The sequence below is a fragment of the Talpa occidentalis genome, unplaced genomic scaffold (genome assembly GCF_014898055.3).
Source record: "Talpa occidentalis isolate TD23 unplaced genomic scaffold, MPIMG_talOcc4v2.1 talOcc4.8, whole genome shotgun sequence".
NCBI classification, from domain to species: domain Eukaryota; kingdom Metazoa; phylum Chordata; class Mammalia; order Eulipotyphla; family Talpidae; genus Talpa; species Talpa occidentalis.
Window position 1 is genome coordinate 46,335,488 of NW_023605194.1, and position 23,836 is coordinate 46,359,323.

The window sequence follows — 23,836 nt, forward strand, 5'->3', positions numbered from 1 at the left end:
GCTGTGTTTAGTTTAACAAAAAGTTCTAAATGTGCACAGGACAGCATAGGGAGCCCACTAAAGGCAAGGACAATTACTCCCATTCTGTCTCTTACTACTCACCAAAAGCATCTTTTTGCACTTGGACCATCCAAACCTCTTTCTTAAGGTACTTCTGTCCCTTGGCGAAGAATTCACCATTTTAGTAGCTTCCCACTCTTGTCCAGTGTTTACCTTTAAGCCAAAACTTCTACTAGAGATAGTCTGCTTGCTTTGAGTAAATATACTTTTCCAGCTAAGCTATCTTCTGGAAATGGAATGTTAAAAGTGATTTCCCTTTTCAATCCTTGATAGACCCTTGAATGGGGTGAGGTGAGGTGCTTTTTAAACTCTGCACAAGTTCCACTTTATGCCAGTTAAATATCAATCACTGAGAGGTGATGTTCTTGGTTATACACTTTCAAGTTTGCCAGGTGACTTTTGACAGTCCCAGTTGAGTGCCTCTCATTTTCTGGTATTTCTATTAACTTCCTAAGGTTTAGAGTAACTTTAGATCTTTGGGTTTGGTATATGTATCAGCAAATCACAAATCTAGAAGTAGACTTGTTTGAAACAAAACTTTCCTAAGCATAGTAGGTGATGAAAAACACTTTTATGTACTACTAAGAAAAATGCTAGCTATATGTTGAGGGCATGTGTCACAATCATTGAAATGTAAAATATGGAGCAAGCCTTAACCAAGGGGAATGAGACTGCATTGCATAACAGAGCTTTAAATTAAATCTTGTTAAGTACGTAATTTAACTAAGTGATTACATACCTCCCCCTTTACAGGCATGGACTCTGCCTTATCCATCTTGTGCATAAACGGGAAAAGTTTCTTATTTTTATAACATCTGAGGATGGCATTTTATGGATACTTTTTCTAGTGCTAACAGGATATATCAGGGTAGAGCATTTTTTAAAAATACAAACTTCAAAAGTTTGGTGGGGAAGTAGGCAGGAGAGTAGGAAACTGCCAGTTGAAGATTCTCTTTATTTATTACTGTACACATACTTTGTAAAGGTCATGTCCCTGGCTTTTTGAATAGTACTTTGTGTCTCTTCCATATCAGTCTCAAAAAGTTCATACCAAGTGTGGTCTATAGTCATTTTTGTCCACCCCTTCTCATTTTAAAGACTTGGAAGATCTAGTACCAGGTGATTAAATTTCCTAGCTAGCCTGGCTTTTTCTTCTAGCACTGGGCAACTTGAATCACTGAATTTCCACCATTTCCTACTGATCCCCCAAAGTCTGTCAAATTCTTCCTTTCCCCTACATTTTACCTGCTAATGCCCTTGGCCTAACCTAAATTGGTTGGAATACTAGTCTTGAAACTTTTGGTGATGAACCAACTTATACAACCAGTACTATCAGTGTTTTGCATAAGTACCATTCTTTTTAGACTGTTCAAAAGTGAATGAAGAAATGTTTAAGTATATAATACAGCCCTCAAAGCTGTATGAATTAAAAAAATTTTATACTTTAAAACAATGTAAGTTAACAGAAAAAAGTCAAATGACATTTTAATAGACTTTGAAACAGTGTACAAGTATAAAACACTGGTTTTGTATTTCAAAAGTTGGAAGATATCCAGTCATTAAACAGTCTACAAAACATATGCCAGTAGATTACATAAAAGACTATGTACAATATAAAAAGAGCTGAAAACAGTCCTCACTGTAAAAATAATTTAAAACAAATTTTTCAATTTAAAATATCATCTATAGCACAAACACACATCATGCAAATGGAAAGCTAAATATACTGCATTCTTTAGTGTAGCCAAATAAAGTCAAACGGCAACATCTTTTTAGGTAGGGAAATAGCCAATAAAATTTTTTTCCCTGGCAATAATGGTCCTAGCTTGGTATCTTATGCTTAAAGAACAGCTGTAATTCAAACCTCTTACAAACTGTAATAAATACTAAAGCAACAAAGGAATACTTTCTAATTTGGTAGTAATGTTGGGAAAAGGTCAGAAGGTAAATGCTTATTGTGCAATTTTATAAAGTATGAACTTTCTTGAAAGACTAGAAGCTTCTGCAGCTGAGAAAGTTGAATTCTAGATTTAAGGCAGGCTAAGCTTTTAAATAAAGACACGTTGTAGGAATTAGTCTCATTAACTATTCTGCTATTACAAGTTTACATCATGTTCATCTCCACAATGCTAGTAAAGTTTGGTATTATTATACCAAAATCTCCTGTACTTACTGAGTTATAATTAACATCTTTTTACTTTGGAACCATAATCAGGGGGCTGTTGCTATCCTTGTTAGTGGAAAACAAAAAAGCAACAGTCCAAAATATTACATTCTCCCCAGTACCATTATTATAAATTCATGAAGGCTTTTGCATATTCACATCTTGGCAGTTTAAACGTGTGGGTGGGAAAGAATCGATGCACGCTCTACCACAGTGATAGGTATTTAAACGACAATGGCAAATATTCTCAAAACTAAGGGTACCCAGGCAGGCACTATTGTTTCTAAAGCAATTAAAACATTTCCAAAGCATTTGTTTTTCAGGTTAGTTTTATGAGCCAATATAGTCATTACTGCATGTCCACGGGAAGTACAAAAGCCATCTTCATTGAACAATACAATATTCCTGAAACTCTTAGCACCAAGTCTTACTTTAAAAAGCAAAGACAACTGAGTGCTCTCCCTTCTTCCTACTGTTGACTTCCTTCTACACACATAGCATGTCATGAGATTTTTAAAAAGTTAGCTGCCACAAGTTTTGGAAAATGCCAGTGCTTAAAAGTAGGTAATTGTGCTAAATAATCAGAAGTTTAGCAGAACAGAGATTGGAGGATTTCAAACCATTCAATGTTACAAAGAAAAGTGTGACAAATACCATTCTTTGGTCTAGATAAGCTGTTCCCTTTACATTAATTTAACATTCCAATGGCTTTTTGAAAACTTTAAAATGGTGAAACTCACTAGGCAAAATTATATATACATATGAATGTATTATACAAATGAACTTTTGAAAGTCTTGACCAACAGCTGATTAAAGATACTTAGTACCTTTCTTTAAAAAAGTTAGTGTTGCGTGTACAAGTACAGAATAAGTAAGTTAAAAATTACCCATGAAAACAATCTAAGTTCACCAGTCTATAAATATTACACCTTTCTGATTTCCTCCCTCTATTGAGTTCACAAGTAAACATTCATTTTGACATGCTAAAGGTCCTAATGCTGGTGGGAAAATTCCTGTACCTGGACAATTACATTATGATTTGTTTGATGGATAGTTAACGTCTGTTGGTTCCTGTTTCATGGATATAGCTTCATTGACTGCCTCTTGATCACCTCCATTAGCTCCAAATCCAGTTCCTCCAGCTCTCTCATTAACATCAGCATCATCTTCCAAACCATTGTAAAATTCTTCAGTCTCACTTTCATCCTCCATGGGTTCTTCTAAACTTGGACTCTGGCATGTTCCACTATCACTGTTACTGCCACAAGAACTAGAGGATAAGACGTCATCTTCAGAGTCTGAATATACCTCAGCACCATGGAAAATGTAACGATTTGGTGGTAAAAACAGATACTGATTACCTGAAATACAGCAATAAAGACATAATTCAGCTTTATCTTATAGAGTACCACCACTCATGGTGTTTACTGTAGTAGTTCTCAAAAATAAGCTACAGACTCTTGGTTCTGGGTACAAATCTTAGTTTTGCCATTCATTAACCCTTTGCACTCCGAACCATTTTACGGTATTTTGATTTAATTTCTTGTGCCATTTCAAGATAAAACTTCAGGGAAACATACATGTCTCAAAAAGTTGCGTTGAAATAACCTCAATTCCCCGTAATCACTAATAAATTGCAATCCCTTGAGAGGGGACATCCGAGTAATATGCTAGAATTCCGATGTCCCCTGAGAGGGGACAGTGGAGTGCAAAGGGTTAAGCTTTGTTAATTTGGCTGCTTATCTATGTCTCAATTTCCTGATCTTGAAACTGAAGTAATTCTTACAAGAACCTGATGAGGTATTATCATAGTTACCTTTTTTTCCAGAAACAGTTAACTGACTCCTTTGAACAGAGTTGATGAGATGCAAGTTTGCAGCCCAGTCTACATTAGATGCTTAATTCATGTTCATTGAAAGTAACGTCTCAAAACACAGGAGGTTAATCTATTCAAAGTGTAGCATCTAGACACTGGCATCACCTGGAGTTAGAAATTTAGTTTCACAGACCTCACCACCCACTTACTAAAGCTATATGTTTTGTAGAAGCAACACTGAACTTTAATCTTTCTTTTCAAATTCGAGTTAACCTTTCTCTCCCATAAGTTATGAGCCCCAGGTCAAGGCACCTCTAAGTTCTGCTGAGAGCATCAATTTAAATCTATAAATGCTAACAAAGTTCTTAAAAGTTGTAGTTTGGTCAAATTTAGTTTAGTTTTTACTTACAAGGCACATTTTAAGATTCTTAATCTTTAAATTCACACGAACAAGTAACCCCATCTGTTTTTATACATATTTACTGTGCCAAATCCCAGATGGATTAAAAAATCTGACTACTACATAGTTGATCCAGAGTGACATACCATCTACCAAGCACATCTAAGTTTCTCTTTCAAAATTAACTTTCAAGTTTTATATATGGTACCATGCATGATCCAGTTGCTCACTCTAACAACCTAATGTGTGACAACTCTGATCTAAACTACACAAAAATTTCAGTCCAGGGTCCTCCCTGGTGGCTTAGGGGTTAAGTATCAGCAATATCACTGCTACAGCCTAAGTACCATCCCCAGCCTGAGTGTAGCAGATATGTCTCGCCAGCTGCTCTCCTCAGCAGTGTATTTCAGTAAATCCACTTGTTCTGTTCCCCACTCTCTGTCTCTGATGATTCCTCTCACCACCCACCACCTCAGCACCTCTGGCCTATACCTCCCAGTTCTTCTATGCCCTCCCCCAACCCCCCCCCAAAAATTCAGTCCATTACTAGATCACAAAGTGCAATGTGAAAACCACTTATTTCCTTGAGTATTCTTCAATTTCCTAAGACACTGTTAGTATTAAATTTTGCATGACCAGAACAGGAAGACAAATACTCCAGTTGCTAACAAAAAATCCCATCTGGTACTTCTTAATGGGGCTATCTTCCTTTAAATCATACCCATTGAATCTTTTTAAGGGGTCCTAGCACATTGCTGTCTGCACTTCTCATTCTGGTTTCCACCCATGCTTCCCAAAAAGTTTTTTTTTTTGTTCCCCCTCACCCCGCCCCACTACTGAACGATCTATTTGACAAGTACCTGGTATCTTACATAAGCCTATTTTTGCTTCCTATTGGCAATCAAGAGAGATTGTAAGTTTACCTCATACATGTTCCAACTTGCTTCTTTTTCAAAATTAGGGGCAAAAAAGTGACATTTATTTTGGTTTTAACAATTACAATTTCACATTCTTCATTTAAATTCTCACAATACTATGAAGTATGTGCTATTTTATTTCCATCTTACAGGTTTAAAAAACTGAACTAACCTTGCCCAAGAGATCTGAGCAACTCAGGGTCTATATTTGCAAAGTCTATACCTTCTAAGGACTCCTAAATAGGTAGAATCAAAGAATAATGCCAAACAGATGACTTTGGGTTCAAGCTTTGGTTCCTGAGGCAGTGTTTGATATGTTTATGCCATGTGTCACACCCCAATGCAGAAGTATTCACTCCAGTGCACGAGCTGATAATATATAGTAAAGATATTCATATTACCTGACTAAACAATTTTCTCCTCCTACCTTTTGCCACATTTTCAAGCAAGCCTTATTGTATGTATGCTTTTTTTCTAGTTTCCTTGGGAAAACTTCCCTCACTTTTAATTCTAGTTACTGCTCAAGGCTGAAGTCAGAGCTAGCTTTTTGGGAAAACCTTCCATAAACTTAATCTCCAAACAGCATTTACTCTTTTGGGTATTTATCACCTAATTTCATAGTTACACGCATGCATGCGCACACACACACACACCCACCTACCAGTAGATTGGTTATATCTTCTATAATGTCTGTTGTGGAAAAAAGTTAAATGCCTCATCAATTGAACTAAATAATTTATAGTAAATGAGCAGAACACAAATACTTTTGTCTAAAATTCATCAGTTTATACCATGTATGGTAAATGGAATGGGACTCTTGTGATTTTTTTACTTATATTAATTTAGTATTTTCCACCATATATAGATTTTCAACAAGGGGGAAAACTGAGTTTGAACAAGGACCCTACAGTATGAGTTTTGCACAATCTCCCCATGTCTGCATGAGTTTTTTCTAGGTACTCAGTTTACTCCCACATCCCAGAGATATGCATACTTAGGTTAACTGGTGTATCTAGATTGTGTTAGTCTGACTGAAGGGTGTATGGGTGTGTGTATCATATGATGGAAGGGTGTCTTCTCCAAGGTGGATGTGTCTTATACTCTGAGCTGCTGGGATAAGCTTCAGCAAACCTCAGCCCTGAACTGGAAGTAAATGGGTTGCAAAATGAATGATTGAATACAAATTATTGTTAACGATTAGATGTGTTTGGTGATGTTAACTGTAGGAGCTTGAGTTATCAATTATCCTATGATAAAATAGGTTTTTAATTATATACCTTGTTTTGCTTAAAATTGCCGTTGACAACTCTTAGAACATTAAGCGTAAAATATGTACTACTTGGTTCAATTTATGAACTTCCAAGTAAGAAATCACTTAACTCATCTTAATATTAATTGGTTACAACTGCCCATGTCTCAAAATAGGGCAGATGCATTCTTGACATTGAGAAAGAAGAACTGCATGTTTTCTAGATCTGAGACAACAGAGCATTATAGTGATTAAGAGGACAGGTTCTAAGGACAGACTTAAATCCAAAGTGGCTCTTCTGCATCCTTTTTGTTACTGTGAATGGAGTACTTAACCTCTGTGGTCCTCATGTTTTCCTACTGTAGCAGAGGATTAGTGATAATAGTTTTACCCTCATCAGATTAGTATCAGGTAAGTTAGGTAAAGCGATTGACAACAGTAAGCACCCAAAGCTGAGTAATTTCTAACAGCTAAAGCTCTTGCTACAAATGGCAGAACTTAAATACCCCATTTCCTCCTCTTTAATGCTTACCTTTGTCATTCTCTAAAGAAATTCAGTAAGTATAGCAGACTTAGAAACATTTTCTTCCCCAGATGATGTAACATACCACTGTTTCTGTAGCTTAAAACCTAAACTTTGTAACAGTATCCCTAGACAGAATCAACTGTTACATATAACTGCACATCATTACCCTATTAGTTAACTTGCCAAAATCTGCTAATTTGTTACAAATATTTTGTTACAATTACGCTTGTAAAAATAGTTCAACAGCCTCTCTTACCATCAAGCCGTTTACTAATCTGCTCCTTTGCAAGTCTCGCAGGCCAGCATTTTCTCACTGTTTCAGCAACAGTTCTTTCATTTTTCTCCCCAGTATTGGAGTCAACATTCTTCACATCTGGACTTTCAAACTGTTCACTAACATTTTCAGTGCTCCTAGAAATCTGTACTTCCTGTGATTTTCCTTCCATACAATCTTTTGATTCAGACACATCTGAATCTCCAACATTACTTTTTGCTGTTTGGTCTAAAAATGTGACAATCACTGAAGAATCTGGTGGTGAAGTTCTTTCTGGTGAACTTGAGTCTTCGGAAATATTAAGAGGTGTGGGTGGCAACTCTGACAAATGAGCCAACTCCTTTTGTGTTCGTGGAGGCTTTTCAGTAATTTCTGAAAGTTTAATAGGATTGCAGCAAAGTTTGGCATATTCACCACCTAACCGATGACACAATTCATTAATTATGACATCACAGTCTCCAAGAAGCTCTACATCAAAATGCAGATGAGGCAAAGGTTCCCTATTAATTAATATCTGAGGCACTTCATGGGGTATGGAACCTAAAAACAATAGAAAGAGTCAGAAAAGGGGGAAAGAGATAACCTAACAGAGCCTCAACAAAAAAATGTACTATGCAATTATCTAACATGCTTCCAAAACCAAAGAAGAAACATGCCACTAATACTTAACCAAACCATTACATTTCACCATATTATCATGTAAACAAGATAAGCAGTCAGACATCTTTCAGATTCTGCTCCTGTCACACCTGGTTACTTCCGACCAATCCTCTAAGACTTCCACTCTGTACCTCCATTTCCTTACCTGTGGGATAATAACAGTACTTTTCCACAAGGCTGTGGTGAAAATTAAGTAAGTTAACATGTCAAGTGCACAGTTAACTGTTGGCAGTCATTCTACTGAAATAGCTCCTGATATATACAGTGACACAAGTCTACGACTGCATACCTGTTTTATATATTTAAAAAATTGCTTTGCCTATCACTGATATACAGCCTCCCAGAAAGCTTTTAAAAATTCCTGTGTTAGCTTTCAACACAAAAAGTAACTCAAAAAGGAGTTTATACATTGAATTGTTTCATTATAAATTGTACTATAATAGAATTTCACAACTTTTTAGAGAAAATTTAGTTGAACTGCCTAAAAGGCACCATGTGTGAGCTAGTGAATAGAAATTGGAGCATTTGATGTTTCTTCTAACCTTATTCTGGCTGCCTAATTTGATTGCTGTGGGTACAAGGGTCTACTGTAATGCTGGTTAAGGATTTGATATGCTCTCCTCTCTTCTCTTCCCTCACTTTTTAGGGCACTCTAGTGGTACTGATTTACTCCTTCGAACTTCCTCAACCTTGCTGCCTCACTAGAGAAAGAAAAAAAGGTAGTATATATGAGCACTTGTTAAAGACATATTCCTGAGAATAGGGATTTTAAATTCTATTTGAGCATTTTAATACATACAAGATACCCTTATGAGTAAAGCAGATCCATATACAATGATTATGAGAAGACATAAAATTTTTATTCCTATCAAGAACAAACCATTTTTTAACCCGCCAAGTTCTCTGTTAGATGAGAACATTACACTAAATATTTGAATTTACTGTATTGAAATCTGCTAAATTGGGAAGATCAATAACTAATCAAATTAAGAATAAAAATACATGGATTAAGGGCTGTTTTATAAGTATATGTGAATTAGTTGAAGCTAACTTTTGAACATTAAAATTCCACTAAAAAGTTTTAGTTGAACTGTTTCCTTTTCTCTTAAATTTTTCATATACATTAGAATTTGATATTATCTTTATTTTGACAACCCTCTCCCCTGATCAAAATGTCAAATTAACCATGAACAAGAATGTAACCTAAAAAATAAACTCATGATTCTTTGCCACTCTTTAACTAGAAACTGAGGTCTATTATAAACAGAGCTACAACCCATGGCAATATAGACAGAAATGTTCTCTAAGAATTATCACCAACTTACTTGGAATTAGTGCTACTGGTCTTACTTTCAGGGAAGACCCAATAACAATGAGGAGATCAACTTCATCTTTGTCATACTTCATGGCTCTATGAAACTGTTCTGGTAAATTTTCACCAAAAAAGACAATCTCTGGCTTCATGATAGCAAGTGGTTCATCAGCTGGGCACCTAGGACATCGAGGAACCACCTGAATGTTCCAGATTTTAGTTGAGGTGAGTAAGAGAAGGGAAAACTCAGTTAGAAACAGTTAACATTTCCACACTTCCTAAAATGCATTTCAAAATTATCAAAGAAAATAGAAAAGCTGTGGATACCTAACAGGAAAAATTGAGTTTATCCTATTTGTACTATTATAATCTGTAGACCTACATCTGATAATCCAAGAGTCTTGTACATTAGCAGGTAAAACCCAGTACATGTATGTGTGTGTACAAATATATACACCTACCTCACTCTTACAAAATCTTTAAGAAATGATTCTCTCAATATAAGCATCCATCTTTCATAATTACATAGGATTATATATGCAACTAAGCAATAGAACTTATTTCTGGATGGTTATCCTCTGATATGTTCCTACATTTTTTAGACAGTGAGAATTACCTTTCACAATACTTTTTAAAATGATTTCAAGCATTATCTCAACTAACTTAAGATTAGATTCTGACAACTTCAAAAAGGAAAAGGAGAAAAACTAACAAAGTAACACTTTGTTATAATCAAGATTTTTTTAAGGCTTAGCTAATTAAGAAGTTAATTTCATCATTTTAGAGACATTATGGAGCAATGTTTTTGACTTAAGGTACTGAAAGGTTCTTTTGTATTTCACCTGAATTCTCAATGGTAACATTCTTTCTTGATTTTCCTACACCACATACTGTCGGAAAAAAACAGGATTTGGGGGCAAAGAACATATCAAAGAAATGCCTTACTCATAAAGTATGAATGATAAATCACCTGATTAAAAATATCTCCTCGTACAGCTTCACAGTCAACTTTGTATTTACAAATCAGGCAAGATGCTGTTGCAAAGGAACCTAAAAACAGCCAAGTATATATATTCTTCAGTAAAGGAACATTTCTATTTCTTTAACATTACACACAAAGACTACAAAATCTGACACCAGAAAAGTTAAGAAATTTTATAATTTCAATAAACTTCACAGTAAATAATTTAGGAGAGAATCCAATCCTCAGAGATGTTGATATACTGACAATGATAAAGTTACTCTTTTCAATAAAATAAACCAACTCCTCCATGACTAAAATTCTGGAGAGTTGGATGATTACAACTGTATTACCTTAACAGTTGAGCTTTACAGTTTAGATACATAAGAAAATGTTAGTTTAGATGGCAAGTTTTCAAAATTTTTACATCTTGTATATCTGAATTACCCAGTTTAACAAACTAAAGATGTCATGTTTTTTCATATATATCTAACACTACTTTTGTAGAATGCACTGCTCTCTTTTGTAATCCAATAGCACAATATTTAATGTTTTACACAATTAAGTGGCATGCTATATTTCTGCTTTCATTTTTTGTATTCTATTTTTCTTAATTCTATAGCTAATCATATTTTAAGATCCAAAGGCTTAATTCTCTATTTCTGGATAATAGTATTTCTAATTACAGTTTTTCCTATAAAATAAATAGAATGCAATCTTGAAGTTTACTAACCGTGACATTGAATAATCCTTTGGATTCCTGCAACCTGTTCCAGTGTATCTATGTTTTGAGTATAGTTGCGAAGTAATTTTCCTTCCTTGTCGGACAATGCAATAAATTTGTGACAGAGAGATGGTTGGAACTGTCCAGGGTATATTTCCTACATGATATAAATGATAAGAAAAAAAGATCAAATAAGTGCAGCAGATGCCATATGTTTAACAAAAAAAAAAAACCACAGATAGTCCCTATGCATACATAATTAAAAAAAAAAATACACGAGCACCTCAAAGCATCTAGATGGATGCAACACACACCTACAAAATGACTGTTGCTGTAACATGTATAAAACTCAGCAATTAGTGAACTTGGCCCCTTGAAAAGGATAGTCAACCCAAAATATCTCTAATAAATGTTTAATATTTTAATAAAAGTCAGAAGAAATACACACCTCAAGATCTAATTTTTGGCTGCAAATTCTTTTTTTTTTTTTTAAAGGAAAAATGGGGAAGTTTAAACTAAAATTAAAAATAAAGGTATGGTGACTTTTTAAAGCTAAAGTTTTAATTCCTTACCAAAATTGTTTTCCTTCCACTGCACAGGCACATACTGGTTGGTATAGTATAGAGTTGCTCATGAATGCTGAGTTGCTGGATTTTGTGTGTGTGTTTTTTCCCCCCAAATAATGCTTCAATGTTGTTTCTTCTTTAAAAACAAAGAATTCAGATATACACATGGCAAAAAGATCAGAGAAAAAGTATCAATTTTGGTCTTCTCAAACTTTTGACAGTGTTTTTGTTAAATTTCATTAGTAAGTGACTATGGCAAAGGAAGTTTCTTCTCTACCTTCTTAAAGTAGTACTGCTACCTACTTCCTTACCATTCCTTACAGCCTCTAACATTTCAATGCTAGCAAAAAGCTACACACAACCACATGTCCATCAATAAGGAATTGGTTGTAGAAATCTATTACATCCCTGATAGACTACGCAGCCACTGAAATCAATGAAGGAGGTTCTAGATGCACTATACCCTGGAAGATGGTCCATGATATACAAGAAAAAAAGCAAGCTAGTCACTGGTGTGTAGTTTTGCTTTTAATGTTTTTGTCATTAAGCAAAAAAAAGGAAATTATATGCACATGTATATAGATATGTTCATATAAATATTAAATCAGGAAGGGTAAAAACAAGCTATAAATAAAAGTGGGGAAACTTTCACTTTGATATTATACAAAAAGTTTAAGATTATAAGTGATTTTACTTTAAAACCTATTTAATATTTCCAGTTTTAAAAACCTACCATACAAAACAGCTCAGGATATTAAGCAAGCAAATTAAGTAAAAATGATGCAGATCTCATTATAACAACTATCATATATGTCCACATACTTAAAATGTTATGCAAAAATCCAGATTTTGCCTTATTCTAATTGAGATGAATTCCAGGGACAAATTTGCAATTTAAGAAACAGGTAATGCATATAGAAAGAACAAGAAAACCTTATTAAAGCTACTATCTACAGAAAACTGAAGGCCATGTTTTGGACCACTGGGTTGTGTTGGCTGCACAACCATTGTTTTCTTTGTGGATGCTGTGTTCAGTGTACTTACATTCAGAGGACTAAGCATCATAGTATCTTGTTTAAAGGTTCCTCTGGATATAGCAGTTAAAGTATTAACAACTACTAGAACTGGCTAGACCAACAGAATAAGAGGATCTACAGTAGTAGGGAAAGTGACAAAAGCATGTCATTTAAAACACGCATGAATTGCTGTCTCCAGAGCAGGCTCCTTGAGCTAGACTACCAGGACCTCACCTTCTGGGTTGTGTGTGTGTCTTATCATCCCCATGCCTTAAAAAGAGGGTGAAAACTCAAAATCCCATGGGACACACCAGATTCAGTTCTATGCTGCAGTTTCCCTTCATATCCAACCCATAACATGTCAGGGTAGTTTAGACTTTAAAAAGTTCCTATGGTTACAGATAATGTAAGAAGGAATCTTTTTGCTTGATTTTATATTTTATGTTAGAACCTAAGTGATTTGTCTTACCTTCTTTTGACTATTCAGTGAACCATGTATGAAATCTTTACATTTTAACACAGTGTTAAACTAAGATACATAATCTGAATTACTGGAGGGAAAAACTACTCTGGAAGGACTATCTTAATACAAAAACTACTCCTAAGGCAGGCTCTTAACATGAAAGGTTTGCTAAAGCTAAATGGTTGGGAATACAATTTTCAGGTCAAGTACGAATTATTTCATTTTGGAACTATGACATGTTAACCCTGTTCTAAGTAAGAAATACCATTTCAAATCTGAACATCCTAAAGTCCTATTATGCGACCTTTGTTTATTGCTATAGGAATCCTTAAAGATTAGAATGGGAGCAGAGCTAAGACCAAAGGCTTGAAAAAGACATTCCGCTTCCATACATTGTGTCTAAAAACATACAACCAATCCAGAAATGGCCACAGGCTACAAATTAAAGTTTCCTCTGGATACAGCAGTTAAAAAGTATTAACAAATATTAGAATTGGCTAGAAAACAGAGTAAGAGGATCCACAGTAGTAGGCAAAGTGACAAAAAGATGTCAATTAAAACAGGCATGAATTAATACCTCCTGAGCAGGCTCCATAAGCAAGAATACAACTATTTGCCGTAGTGAGTTTTCAATGGCTTTACAGAAGCACTCTGCTTTCTTATCCATTTCTAGAAATGTGACTAACACTTTAGTCAAAGACAGGGGTGTTCATTGCACTTCTCAAAACTAAAATGACTCATCAAAGTTTAAGATACCACTATTTGCTAATATCCACCTCTTTCGGCAGAGGGAGGAAGTAGAGATGTTTAAGAAATTAGAACCTAAATTCTTCACGCTGACGGAAGTGAAACTAATCAGTGGAGTAAGGAAAATCCTCATAATTCCTTGTTTCCCATAAAACCACTTATGATAGACTACTCAGTATCTTACCAAATCAATACTTATAAATCAGTTTGCCACTAGACAATTTTAACTTTTTTTTCTTAAGTCTGGTTCTTTGAGGAACTCAAGATTTAGCAAATTTTCTCCATACGAGGACACCAGATAATATACATTCAGAGCTGGGCCATACAATTTCTGTTAATGGTCTCTATAACAAACACTCCAATCAGCCATTGCAGTACAGCAAGTGGTCAAAGAAAACATTTAAGTGAATAAATATGGCTGCATTCCACTAACATTTTATTTATGGTCAATAACATTAGAATTACCTATGATATTCATATGCCATAATATATTATTATTTTGATTTCTCCCCCATTTCAAAATTAATTCTTAGCTCACCAGCTGGACAAAAACAGGTCACATCTGGAACTGAGGGTCTAGTTTGCAACCTCTGTACTAACCTAAGAATTTCAATTAGTCAAGCTCTCAGTTGCCACTGAATGAGCTTCACTGCACCAGGCATAAAGGAACACTTCTACCATAGACATATACCTATATGTATGTATGTGCATACTTATGTATATTTATGTATTCGTATTCCCATTCTGTAAATGGAAAAACCAAAGCACAAAGGTAACTTGCCAAAAACTCACAAGAGCCATTAGGTAAAGTCATCATTCAAACCCTAAATTGAGACCAAGCAAAACACAGCCTTCTTTCACCACTACGCACACTGCCTTTTCAATTAATTCCTCAACCTCAAGTTCCCCTTTCAGGTTATGTACCATTTCTATTAGGTATTACAAACTAGTCAAGTAAGTGTATTTCATTTTGTACATCTTTGTGGGCATATTGGGCTGGAATTTCAATCACCTAATATAAACACACTTCAAGAATAATCTTCCCAAAAATTAGAATGAGAAAAAGTATCATAATGGAAAAAAGGTCTGAGAACAAAACAAGTCATTCAAAGGTAAACACATAGCGAATAGTCAAAAGTAGTAATCCACTAATAAAAACAGACACTATATATTAAGAGGATGCTAATTTTTTTTAACCTGTTAAACTGATAATTTATAAACAGGTTTACTTTTTTTTTCCTCCCAAAGGATACCTAAGGAAGTATTTTACAGATTGAAGGGAGAGGCCAAATAACATTTGTTTTGTACTGTTTAATTTTTTTTTTATCATATACACCTCCCACTCCATATAAAATAATATTGTAATGAAGAGTTTTTATCCCCCTGAGGGGTGGGGGGGGGTAGGCAAGGGTCTGGGGTTAATAATAAATCATGCCTTTTATATACTCTGACTAGAGTGATTTTATTCAACCTTTCTAGGTAGCAGTAAGGCAAAATAGAACCCTTAGCAATTTCACTTTCAAAATTTACACTAAGAACAGTGGAGAAATACCAAAAAGAATAACTGTGGCAATAGTATTTGTTATAAAAGCAGGAAACAGCCAAAATGTGTACTTTTGGATTATAGTATATACCACCTGAACTTTATAACCATTACAAAGTATTCAAGTATCTACAGAAAGGTTGTTATACTAAGTACGAAACATTACAAATCCAAAGCAATGGAAAAAAAAAGCATGTTTTTATAACAAAAACTTAAAATATACTTACATTTATACAAATGTAATCCACATGTCTTAACACTGTGTTAAGGTGAATTGGGTTTTTTTGGGGGGGGGGCCACGCATGTTTTTATTTTTAGGTAATGAATTGGTCTTTAAGATTCCTCATCTGTATGCCTGCATTATCTGGTGTGTTTGCACATTATCAGTAAAGTGATAATGTATTAAATATACATTTTTAGAATTAAGTTAGTAAAAATTCAATTAATATACCTCCCTCTACTTTTCTTAAAAATGGCATTGCAACATTTTAAAACACAGGCCTTTAAAAGTTTTTCTTTATCTAACTCAAGTTTCACATTCACTTACTCGTTTTTTTTTTAATTTTTTTAAAAGATTTATTTATTTATTTATACAAGCACTGGGTACAGTCAGAAGCGCGGGAGGGTGAGAGAATTCACCAGAGCCAAAGCGGGGAGCAGAGCAGGCAGAAGGACCGAAGTACACTGCTGAGGGGAGCAGCGGGCGGCAGGAGAGGTCTGCACGCCATGTGGGACCCTCCTCCGGAGGCCGGGGAGCAGCCGGGGATCGAACCAGCGCTGCAGAGGCTGCGGGCAGCTTCGCAACCCAGCGCTCAACCTCTGTGCCACTGGGGAGGCCCCATATTCACTTACTCTTAATACAACCACTCATTTGTATCAGCATCAGGAAATTATTTTAGACTCCTGAGAACTATGACCAGAACTACTACTAATCAATGTAAACCCTTATTATACAGGATAATGGTTCAGAACATGGCTACATAACATCAATAATGGCCTTAATTGTTCTTGGGTAAAAAAATTCTAAGTGGTACCACAGTCTGGCACACTATAATACACTCATGTTCAAATAGGGAATAATTCTGCAGGAGACAAAATGGCAATGTCTGGAGATATTTGTGATGGCCAAGATTGGAGAGGGAGCTCCTAGAACAATTATCCAGCCAAAAATATCAATATAGAGAAATTGCTCTAATGGATCAGTAACCATTTAACCACATCTCTTCATTATTTGGAATTTTCAAGCTAAATGAAATCTAGGTTTCTACTCAGTAATTACATACAATGAATGACTATTTGTGTAGAAATTCTTGCTTTCTTCTAAAATGTATGTATTTCACTAATATTTCCAGTTTTTATGACTTCATGTTAAATTTATTCTTTTGAAACAAAGTGTATCTTCAAAGACAGTCACCAATTTAAATACTATATACTAGCCCTTTGCACTCCGCTGTCCCCTCTCAGGGGACATCGGAATTCTAGCATATCACTCGGATATCCCCTCTCAGGGGACATTGCAATTTATTAGTGATTATGGGGAATTGAGGTTATTTCAACGCAACTTTTTGAGACATGCATGTTCCCCTGAAGTTTTATCTTGAAATGGCACAAGAAATTAAATCAAAATATTGTAAAATGGTTCGGAGTGCAAAGGGCTAGTTATATAAGCAGATCTCATGATTTGAAAGTATCTGAAGGTATCCCTTTATTTAAAATTCAGGTACTGGGACTCCCTGGTGGCTTTGGGGTTAAGTATCAGTGCTATCAAGTCTACAACCTAAGTTTGGTGAGTACAATTCCCAACCAGGGAGCTAACCCACATATGGCACAGCAGACTTCTCCTGTCTCACCTGCTACTCCCCTTAGCAGTGTATTTCAGTAAATCTGCCTGTTCTGCTCCTGTCTCTAGTGAATCCTCTCACCACCTTGTACCTCTGGCCTTCACCCCAATTCTACGCAAAAAATAAACAATAAAATTGAGAGATCTTCTAGAGTCACTATAAAAGTCATTGAAACAAAAAAAATCCTTTCAAACACAGTGAAGTTTAGCAATAACAATTTTGTAACTTACTAAACTATAGGAAAAAGATTTTCTAATGACTAAAAGATTCTGGTCGTAGTGTAATATAATATCAAACTTTACTCTGAAACAGAGCTGCCTGATAGAAATATAAGGTGAGCCATGAATAACTTAAAATTTCCTAGTAACCAAAGTTTAAAACTGCCATAATTTACACCCCAATATTTAAAGTATTACTATTTCCACTGTAACCATTATTTGCTATTGTGTAATAAATAAAATGACATTTTCACATCATTTTGAATAATAGATTTTCCCAAAGCTCTTCTGTCTCTCAAACATCACATCAACACATTTCAAGTACTCAACAGCCCCATGTGGCTAGGTAACTTCTGAATTCCAGAAAGACTAGATTAGACTAGACTAGAGCAGAACAAAATTGACTAAATGCAATCTAAGAATCCTCTCCACCCCATCACAAATATTTCAGTCACACTCATGTTAAAAATGTCTACCAAAAAACATACCAAAGCATGGTTATAATTTTACAACCCACAAAAAATATTAGAACTTAAAACAGTAATGTTACTTTTATATGGCCTACTAACATCTGAAAAGACTACACTATATGAAAGCTATTACTGACATGCAAATTTGAAAAATATAAAAGTCTTATTTGAAAATAAGCTCAATCCTAAAATAAATTAAATGATAGCCCTTCTGGGAAGAAGAGAATTCTGACTGAAATGACTTTTTATTTCTCTGATCTTACTCCACACCACAGTTACCAGTACCAATTTTTCTAGACAATACATGGTAAGCTTTAGACTGTATGTGAATAAAATACTTTTTCAAGATAAGAGGATGCCAAAGAAACAACTAAAGAGTTCATAGTACCTTTGCAAACTTGAAGAATGGTCTTGGATCTTTTCTGAAATATTCAATATCAAACATTGCTTGAGGATCTGGAAGGTCTGGGAAGTCTACAGCAAGGCGAGCATAAATACCATCTCTTGACCTGAAGTCAGGTATTCCACAAGAAACAGATACCTGAAATAAGCATGATATACTTTATACAATTGAATCTTCTACCTCTATCTTTATAATTGTAGCTTTTGTACCAAACAACTAGGGAATATTTGAAGACTTTTAGTTTAAAACTTCCTTTGGGTAACAGAAATGTTGCCCTATTTCAAGTAGAAATAAAACATCTCCCAAACCGGTATAATTAAATTCACCACATATTCCATTCATAACGGGATAAGGAATTTTAAGCCAGGCTAACTTTTAACATTTATTTTACCAATAAATTAAAGCAGTTGCAAACTGATTGAGAAGGGGGTACTTCCAAAGAAATCTTTCATCTTGCTAGGGTTCTACCATCTTAAGAATACTAAATTTCACTATTTAAACATTTTGTTGTACAATATTTCAATTTTAAGAATGATTTAGGGGCATCTCCCTGATGGTCTAAGGGTTGAGTCTCAGCACATTACCACCATGATGGCCCACCAGTGCCATGAGGGGGCTTAGCCCACATGGTGCAGCAGAGGTCTCCTGTTTCGCTTGCTGCTCCCCTTAGCAGTGTATTTCAGTGGATCTGCCTGTTCTGTTCCCCACTCTGTCTCTGGTGAATCCTCTCACCCCCACCCCCCACTTTTGTCCTACACCTCAGTTATACTACACAAAAATAAAAAATCTTAAAAAAAAAAAATAGATTTAGACACCTTTTCCTACAACTAAACCTTGACATTTCAAATAAGGATTTCAGCAATGATGTTTTTTTTTCATAATTTTACTAGCATTGATTCCACATTGACTTCAGTAAGACAAACCTGTGTAAATCACAAATCATATCTGGGAGCAACTCATAATTTTGCTCATCATTTAAGAAAATGTGACATCCTTCCCTTTAACACAAAATGGCAGAAAACAGGATTGAATTACACTCCAGCAGTTGCTCTGGCTACTACTACCATGTAATGTTCTGTATTCTGTTAATACTTACAATAAGCAAGTCTTTCATAGCTGGTAACTGCAACCTTAAACTGGGGCAAATGAAAAATGCCAAGCCACCATAATCATATCACCTTAATTTAAAAGGGAGAACTAGTAACCTGTTATCCTCCCAACACTAAGTTCTTTACTTGTGAATATGAGTCAGGTTACTGGTTTTGCCATACAGATGTAACAAAGATCCAGTTTCTCCATCATATTCTGAGACACTTTAATGCAAGCAGAATCACCTGAAAAAATCTTGCCTTACCTCCACTATGTCAGTAAACAAATAAATTTTTTTAAGATTTTGACTTTTTAAAAAAACTGAACCAGGGCCTCCCTGGTGGTGCAGGGGGTTGGGACACAACCTGTGAGGCTGTCCGCAGCTACTGCAGCACAAGTCTGATCTCGGGCCGGCCACCAGGGAGCTACCCACATGGCGTAGCAGACCTCTCCTGACTTGCCCACTGCTCCCCTCAGCAGTGTATTTCAGTCAATCTGCCTATTCTGCTCCCCACTATCTCTGGTGAATCCTCTCACCCCCCACATCTCTGGCCTGTACCCCAGTTCTATATACATAAATAAATCTTTAAAAAGAAAAACTGAACAAATTTAGTAATAGCTGTTGCACTCACTTTTTAGAGGTTTCCGAACATAAACATTATATAAGGATAAATTCTTCTACACCAGAAAAATGTTTCTTAATTTGAAAAAACGTAAGAAAAAAAGTATGCCACCACCCCCTTTTACTAGTGTTAATTATACATGTTACATACCCCAGCTCCAGTTAGAACTATTATTTTTTTGCATTCTTGCAGTAATTTCACAGCATCTTCAATTGTATTAACATCTTTCCTTTTTTTCCTTTTTGGAGGTTCTGAAAGGATATTAATAACAATCTGCCACAGTGTCATATCATCTAATTCAGGTGGAGGAATTGTTTCTGGTAGTAAATCCTTCAGAATTGTTCGAGGATCTGTGCCAATCATGAGATGTTGCTGAACAAAGGTATAGGGACCTATATGAAGAAATGAGGAGTTAAGATCAAATCCACTTGCAAGTAATGCAACATTTCATGTATTTTCTAAATTAGCAATCTTTAGGAAGACTTTTTGCTAAATAAGAAAATGCAATAAGGTATTTCTTACATCTTCAAAGCTAAATCTCAACCCCACAGAAGTAAGGGAAATCAAATTGAATTGGGCATACCCTTGAGCTCTGAAATACCAAGTACGTATTTTAAAAGTCAGACTATCAGAATTAAGTTTTTATAGGTAAAATCCAGGAAAATACATCGTAATAACAGATATACAAAAGAATTCGACAAATAAATTAACATAACCTATTATCAGTCCTGAAAATCATTAAAAAGGAAAACATAAAGGAGATCTACACATAACTTTTTTTCTTTCTATAATAATCTTCAGTTTGAGGGCCTCCCTGGTGGCGCAGTTGGTTGAACGCTGCGCTGCGAAGCTGTCCGCAGCCTCTGCAGCACCGGTTCGATTCCCCGCCAGCCAGGGACAACCCCACATGGCGCAGCAGACCTCTCCTGCCTTGCCCACTGCTCCCCTCAGCAGTGTTTTCACTCGGTCTGCCTGTTATGCTCCCGGCTCTGGCAAATTCTCTCACCCTCCACACTTCTGACCTGTACCCCAGTTCTTGTATAAAATAAATAAATCTTTAAAAAATAAAAGAAAAAATAAAAAAAAGTAAAAAAAAAAAAAAAATCTTCAGTTTGATATTAACAAATCTCCCAAATGATACATACAATGCTGATGCTTTGAGCACTAATTTTTTAACCTGAATTTCTTAGAACAGTTTCCTCATTTGAGAAAAACAAATATATAGCAAATATTACACCTAAGAAGAAGAAACAGTCATCATTATGTTTAAAGAGAACACCTTAAGGAAAAGATCACATTAGAGATGGTTATGTTAAAATTGTGGTATAAAAATCAGTGCTCTCTACTTTAAAATGCTTTTTATTCCATGCACATATTTAATAAATATTTACAAAGCAGAAACTTTATATGCCGGGCACTTTTCTAGGTACTGACAAAACAGTATACAAATAAAATCAGTCACAAATTACTGTCCCCGTGGGACTTACTGTCTAGAAGAGGAAATAAACCAAAAAAAAAACATAAATAGCTTATTTAGTGCTAAAAAAATAATGTAGGGATATGTGTGAGACAGCATATTTTAACTGGAAGAAGGGTATTCCTCACAGAGGGTACAAGTGAAAAGGATCCCAGGTGAGAAGAAAAGGGCCTGGTTGACTGAGAAATACCAGGATCAGCTTTCCATAGGCCAGAGCTGCTTATAAACAAAAACAGAACAAAGCACTGTACTTTCCCTAAAAACATGAGCTGACGAAAAATCTCAGCAAGCATCTAAGAACCTCATCACCAGCTTGAGGGGGAAGAAAATTATATATTTTAGTTAACACAAAATGAAAATACCAAAAAAGGCATGCATTCTCTGAAAACATACCTATGCGTGGCCTTGGGGTCCAGTCACTAGAGCTTGCATGTGAGGCTCTATCATCTTCATCACTTTCACAGGAATGAAAACCGTTGGTGATTATTTCATCACCAAACAGAAGGTTGTCTGCAAAAGTAAACAAAAGTAACTCAAGGCTGCTGGAAAATCTGCATCTAAAATGCATGAAGATCTCTAATGGTAAGTAGCAATGATTTTCATTGAATAAAACCCTTAAAGTTGATATTGCCTGTGTAAGGGTCACCATGCACCATTCATAGGAGCAATATATCCTTATTTTTAGGAATTATGCCCAGACTCTTAAAACTTTCCATTCTTTAAAATTTAGAATTAAGTCTACTCAGTTAAAACATAAAAAGTAGACTGAATCTACTTATCAAAAATAATGCAGTTCAAAAATTTGTCAAATAAGCTTACCCAAAAGTCCTTAAATACAATTACAGTAATTTGTGCTTCTCTTATATAATACTAAACATACAAAGATATTTTTGCATTATTCGTTTCCCTTTCTAAATTATTTGTAATCAATGATCCTTTTATTAACCCAACCCCTGATGTACATGTTTGTTTCCTCTTTTTGGTGGCTGAATGGCCTGTAGATTGGATTTATTAACGCAAATGAATATTGATAAAACGCACAACTATTCAGGGCAAACTCCTCAGATCGAAACTATATAACCCTCAGGATTAGGTGACAAATACAACTGAGCTATCTATGTTAGTGAGGCAGAAAGACGTCAATTCGTGCTTTCAGGGTTTCCCACCCACCTACACGTACACAACCTAAAAAACTTGAAAGAACGCAATTGGGGGGGGGGGCAACCCACTCTGTCCGATAGTGGACTCTCCCATGCCCACTATTACCAGACGAATAATGTCTTTGGAAACAGCTAAGCTCTTCAAATTTGCAGGATATGGCTTTAGAAACAGCTTCAGTATTTGTAATTTAAAGCGAGTTGAAAAAAAAGGCCCTCCCCCGCCCCCCCCAAAAGTCACAAATTGAACAGGTGTCATTTTGCAAAGGCAATTTACAAAAAGGTCGATGCCCAGGGCGAGCGAAAGTTGCAGATTTAAGGATGCTGGGGTGAGGCGCAAAAGATCTTGTAAGAAAAGCAACATGCTGCAACGCAAAACTTCTCGGAACCCAACTGCCAGAGCGTCCCCGCCCGGCGGCTGCGCAGAGCGAGCGCGCCCCGCGGGCCGCGGCCGGGGAGAGGGCGCAGGGCGGGCGCGGGGCCGCGGGCCGCTCCCGCAGCCGGGCCCGCCGCCCCAGGCGCGCCGCCGCAGCCGCCGGGGAGCCGCTCGCCGCAGAGCCGGCCCCGGGCCGCCCCCGCCCCCCGCCGGCCCGCGCCCGCCCCGGGAGGGGCCCCGGAGAGGGCCGAGGGGATGCGCCGCCCCGGCCGCCCGCGCCCCGCGCACCTCGGTACCCGATCGCCACCGCCGCCGCCGCCTCTTCCTCCTCCTCCTCGCCCTCGTCGTCGTCGTCGAAGTCGTCGGCCGGCGGCGGCTCCCGGGAGCGGCCCTGCAGGCCCGGCCCATTGTCTCCTCCGGCCGCCGCCGCCGCCGCCGCCCGCTCCCCGCCCGTCGCCGCCTCCCGCCACAGCGCCGCCGCCGCCGCGGCCGGGCACCCCCCGGCCGCCGCCAGCGCCTCCCGCTCGGGGGCCGCCCCGCTGGGCTCGCCCGGGCTCTGCCCGGGGCCGGCGCCGTCCCGCCGCGGCCTCTTGCGGAGCGGCTCCCCGGCGGGAGGCGACGCGGCCTCCCTCTCGGCCGCCGCCGCCGAGGGGGAGCCGCCGGGCTGAAGGGCGAGCGCCGCCTCGTCCGCCATCTTCCAACTGCCTCTCTGGCCCTCCTCCCTCGCCTCCGCTGCTCCCGCCCGACTCGCGGCTCTGGCGCCCCCGCGGCTCCGGCTGCGGGA

At 37.1% G+C, this 23,836-nt stretch overlaps 2 protein-coding genes across 3 annotated transcripts in view; one reads left to right on the plus strand and one right to left on the minus strand.

Moving 5' to 3' along the window:
• Positions 1 to 1,515: 1,515 nt before the first annotated feature.
• On the minus strand, positions 1,516 to 23,812 carry SIRT1 (sirtuin 1). Of its 2 annotated transcripts, none has more exons than XM_037495907.2 (9): positions 23,341 to 23,812; positions 21,913 to 22,029; positions 20,193 to 20,434; positions 18,316 to 18,468; positions 11,073 to 11,220; positions 10,349 to 10,428; positions 9,392 to 9,578; positions 7,389 to 7,946; positions 1,516 to 3,585 (listed from the first exon to the last, which is right to left on the minus strand). In XM_037495907.2, exons 1-9 carry the CDS (start codon positions 23,744 to 23,746, stop codon positions 3,257 to 3,259), a joined length of 2,220 nt encoding a protein of 739 aa, XP_037351804.1. In that variant the 5' UTR covers positions 23,747 to 23,812; the 3' UTR covers positions 1,516 to 3,256. The 2 variants fall into 2 exon arrangements, with proteins under 2 accessions (XP_037351804.1, XP_054546198.1); XM_054690223.1 differs by lacking the exon at positions 23,341 to 23,812 and adding an exon at positions 22,954 to 23,062.
• The window catches only part of DNAJC12 (DnaJ heat shock protein family (Hsp40) member C12), a 64,329-nt gene continuing 62,483 nt past the window's right edge, over positions 21,991 to 23,836 (plus strand). Inside the window, exon 1 of the mRNA XM_037495913.2 lies at positions 21,991 to 22,101. The gene's annotated coding sequence lies outside the window, so the exon portion shown is untranslated. The remainder of the gene's footprint in view (positions 22,102 to 23,836) is intronic.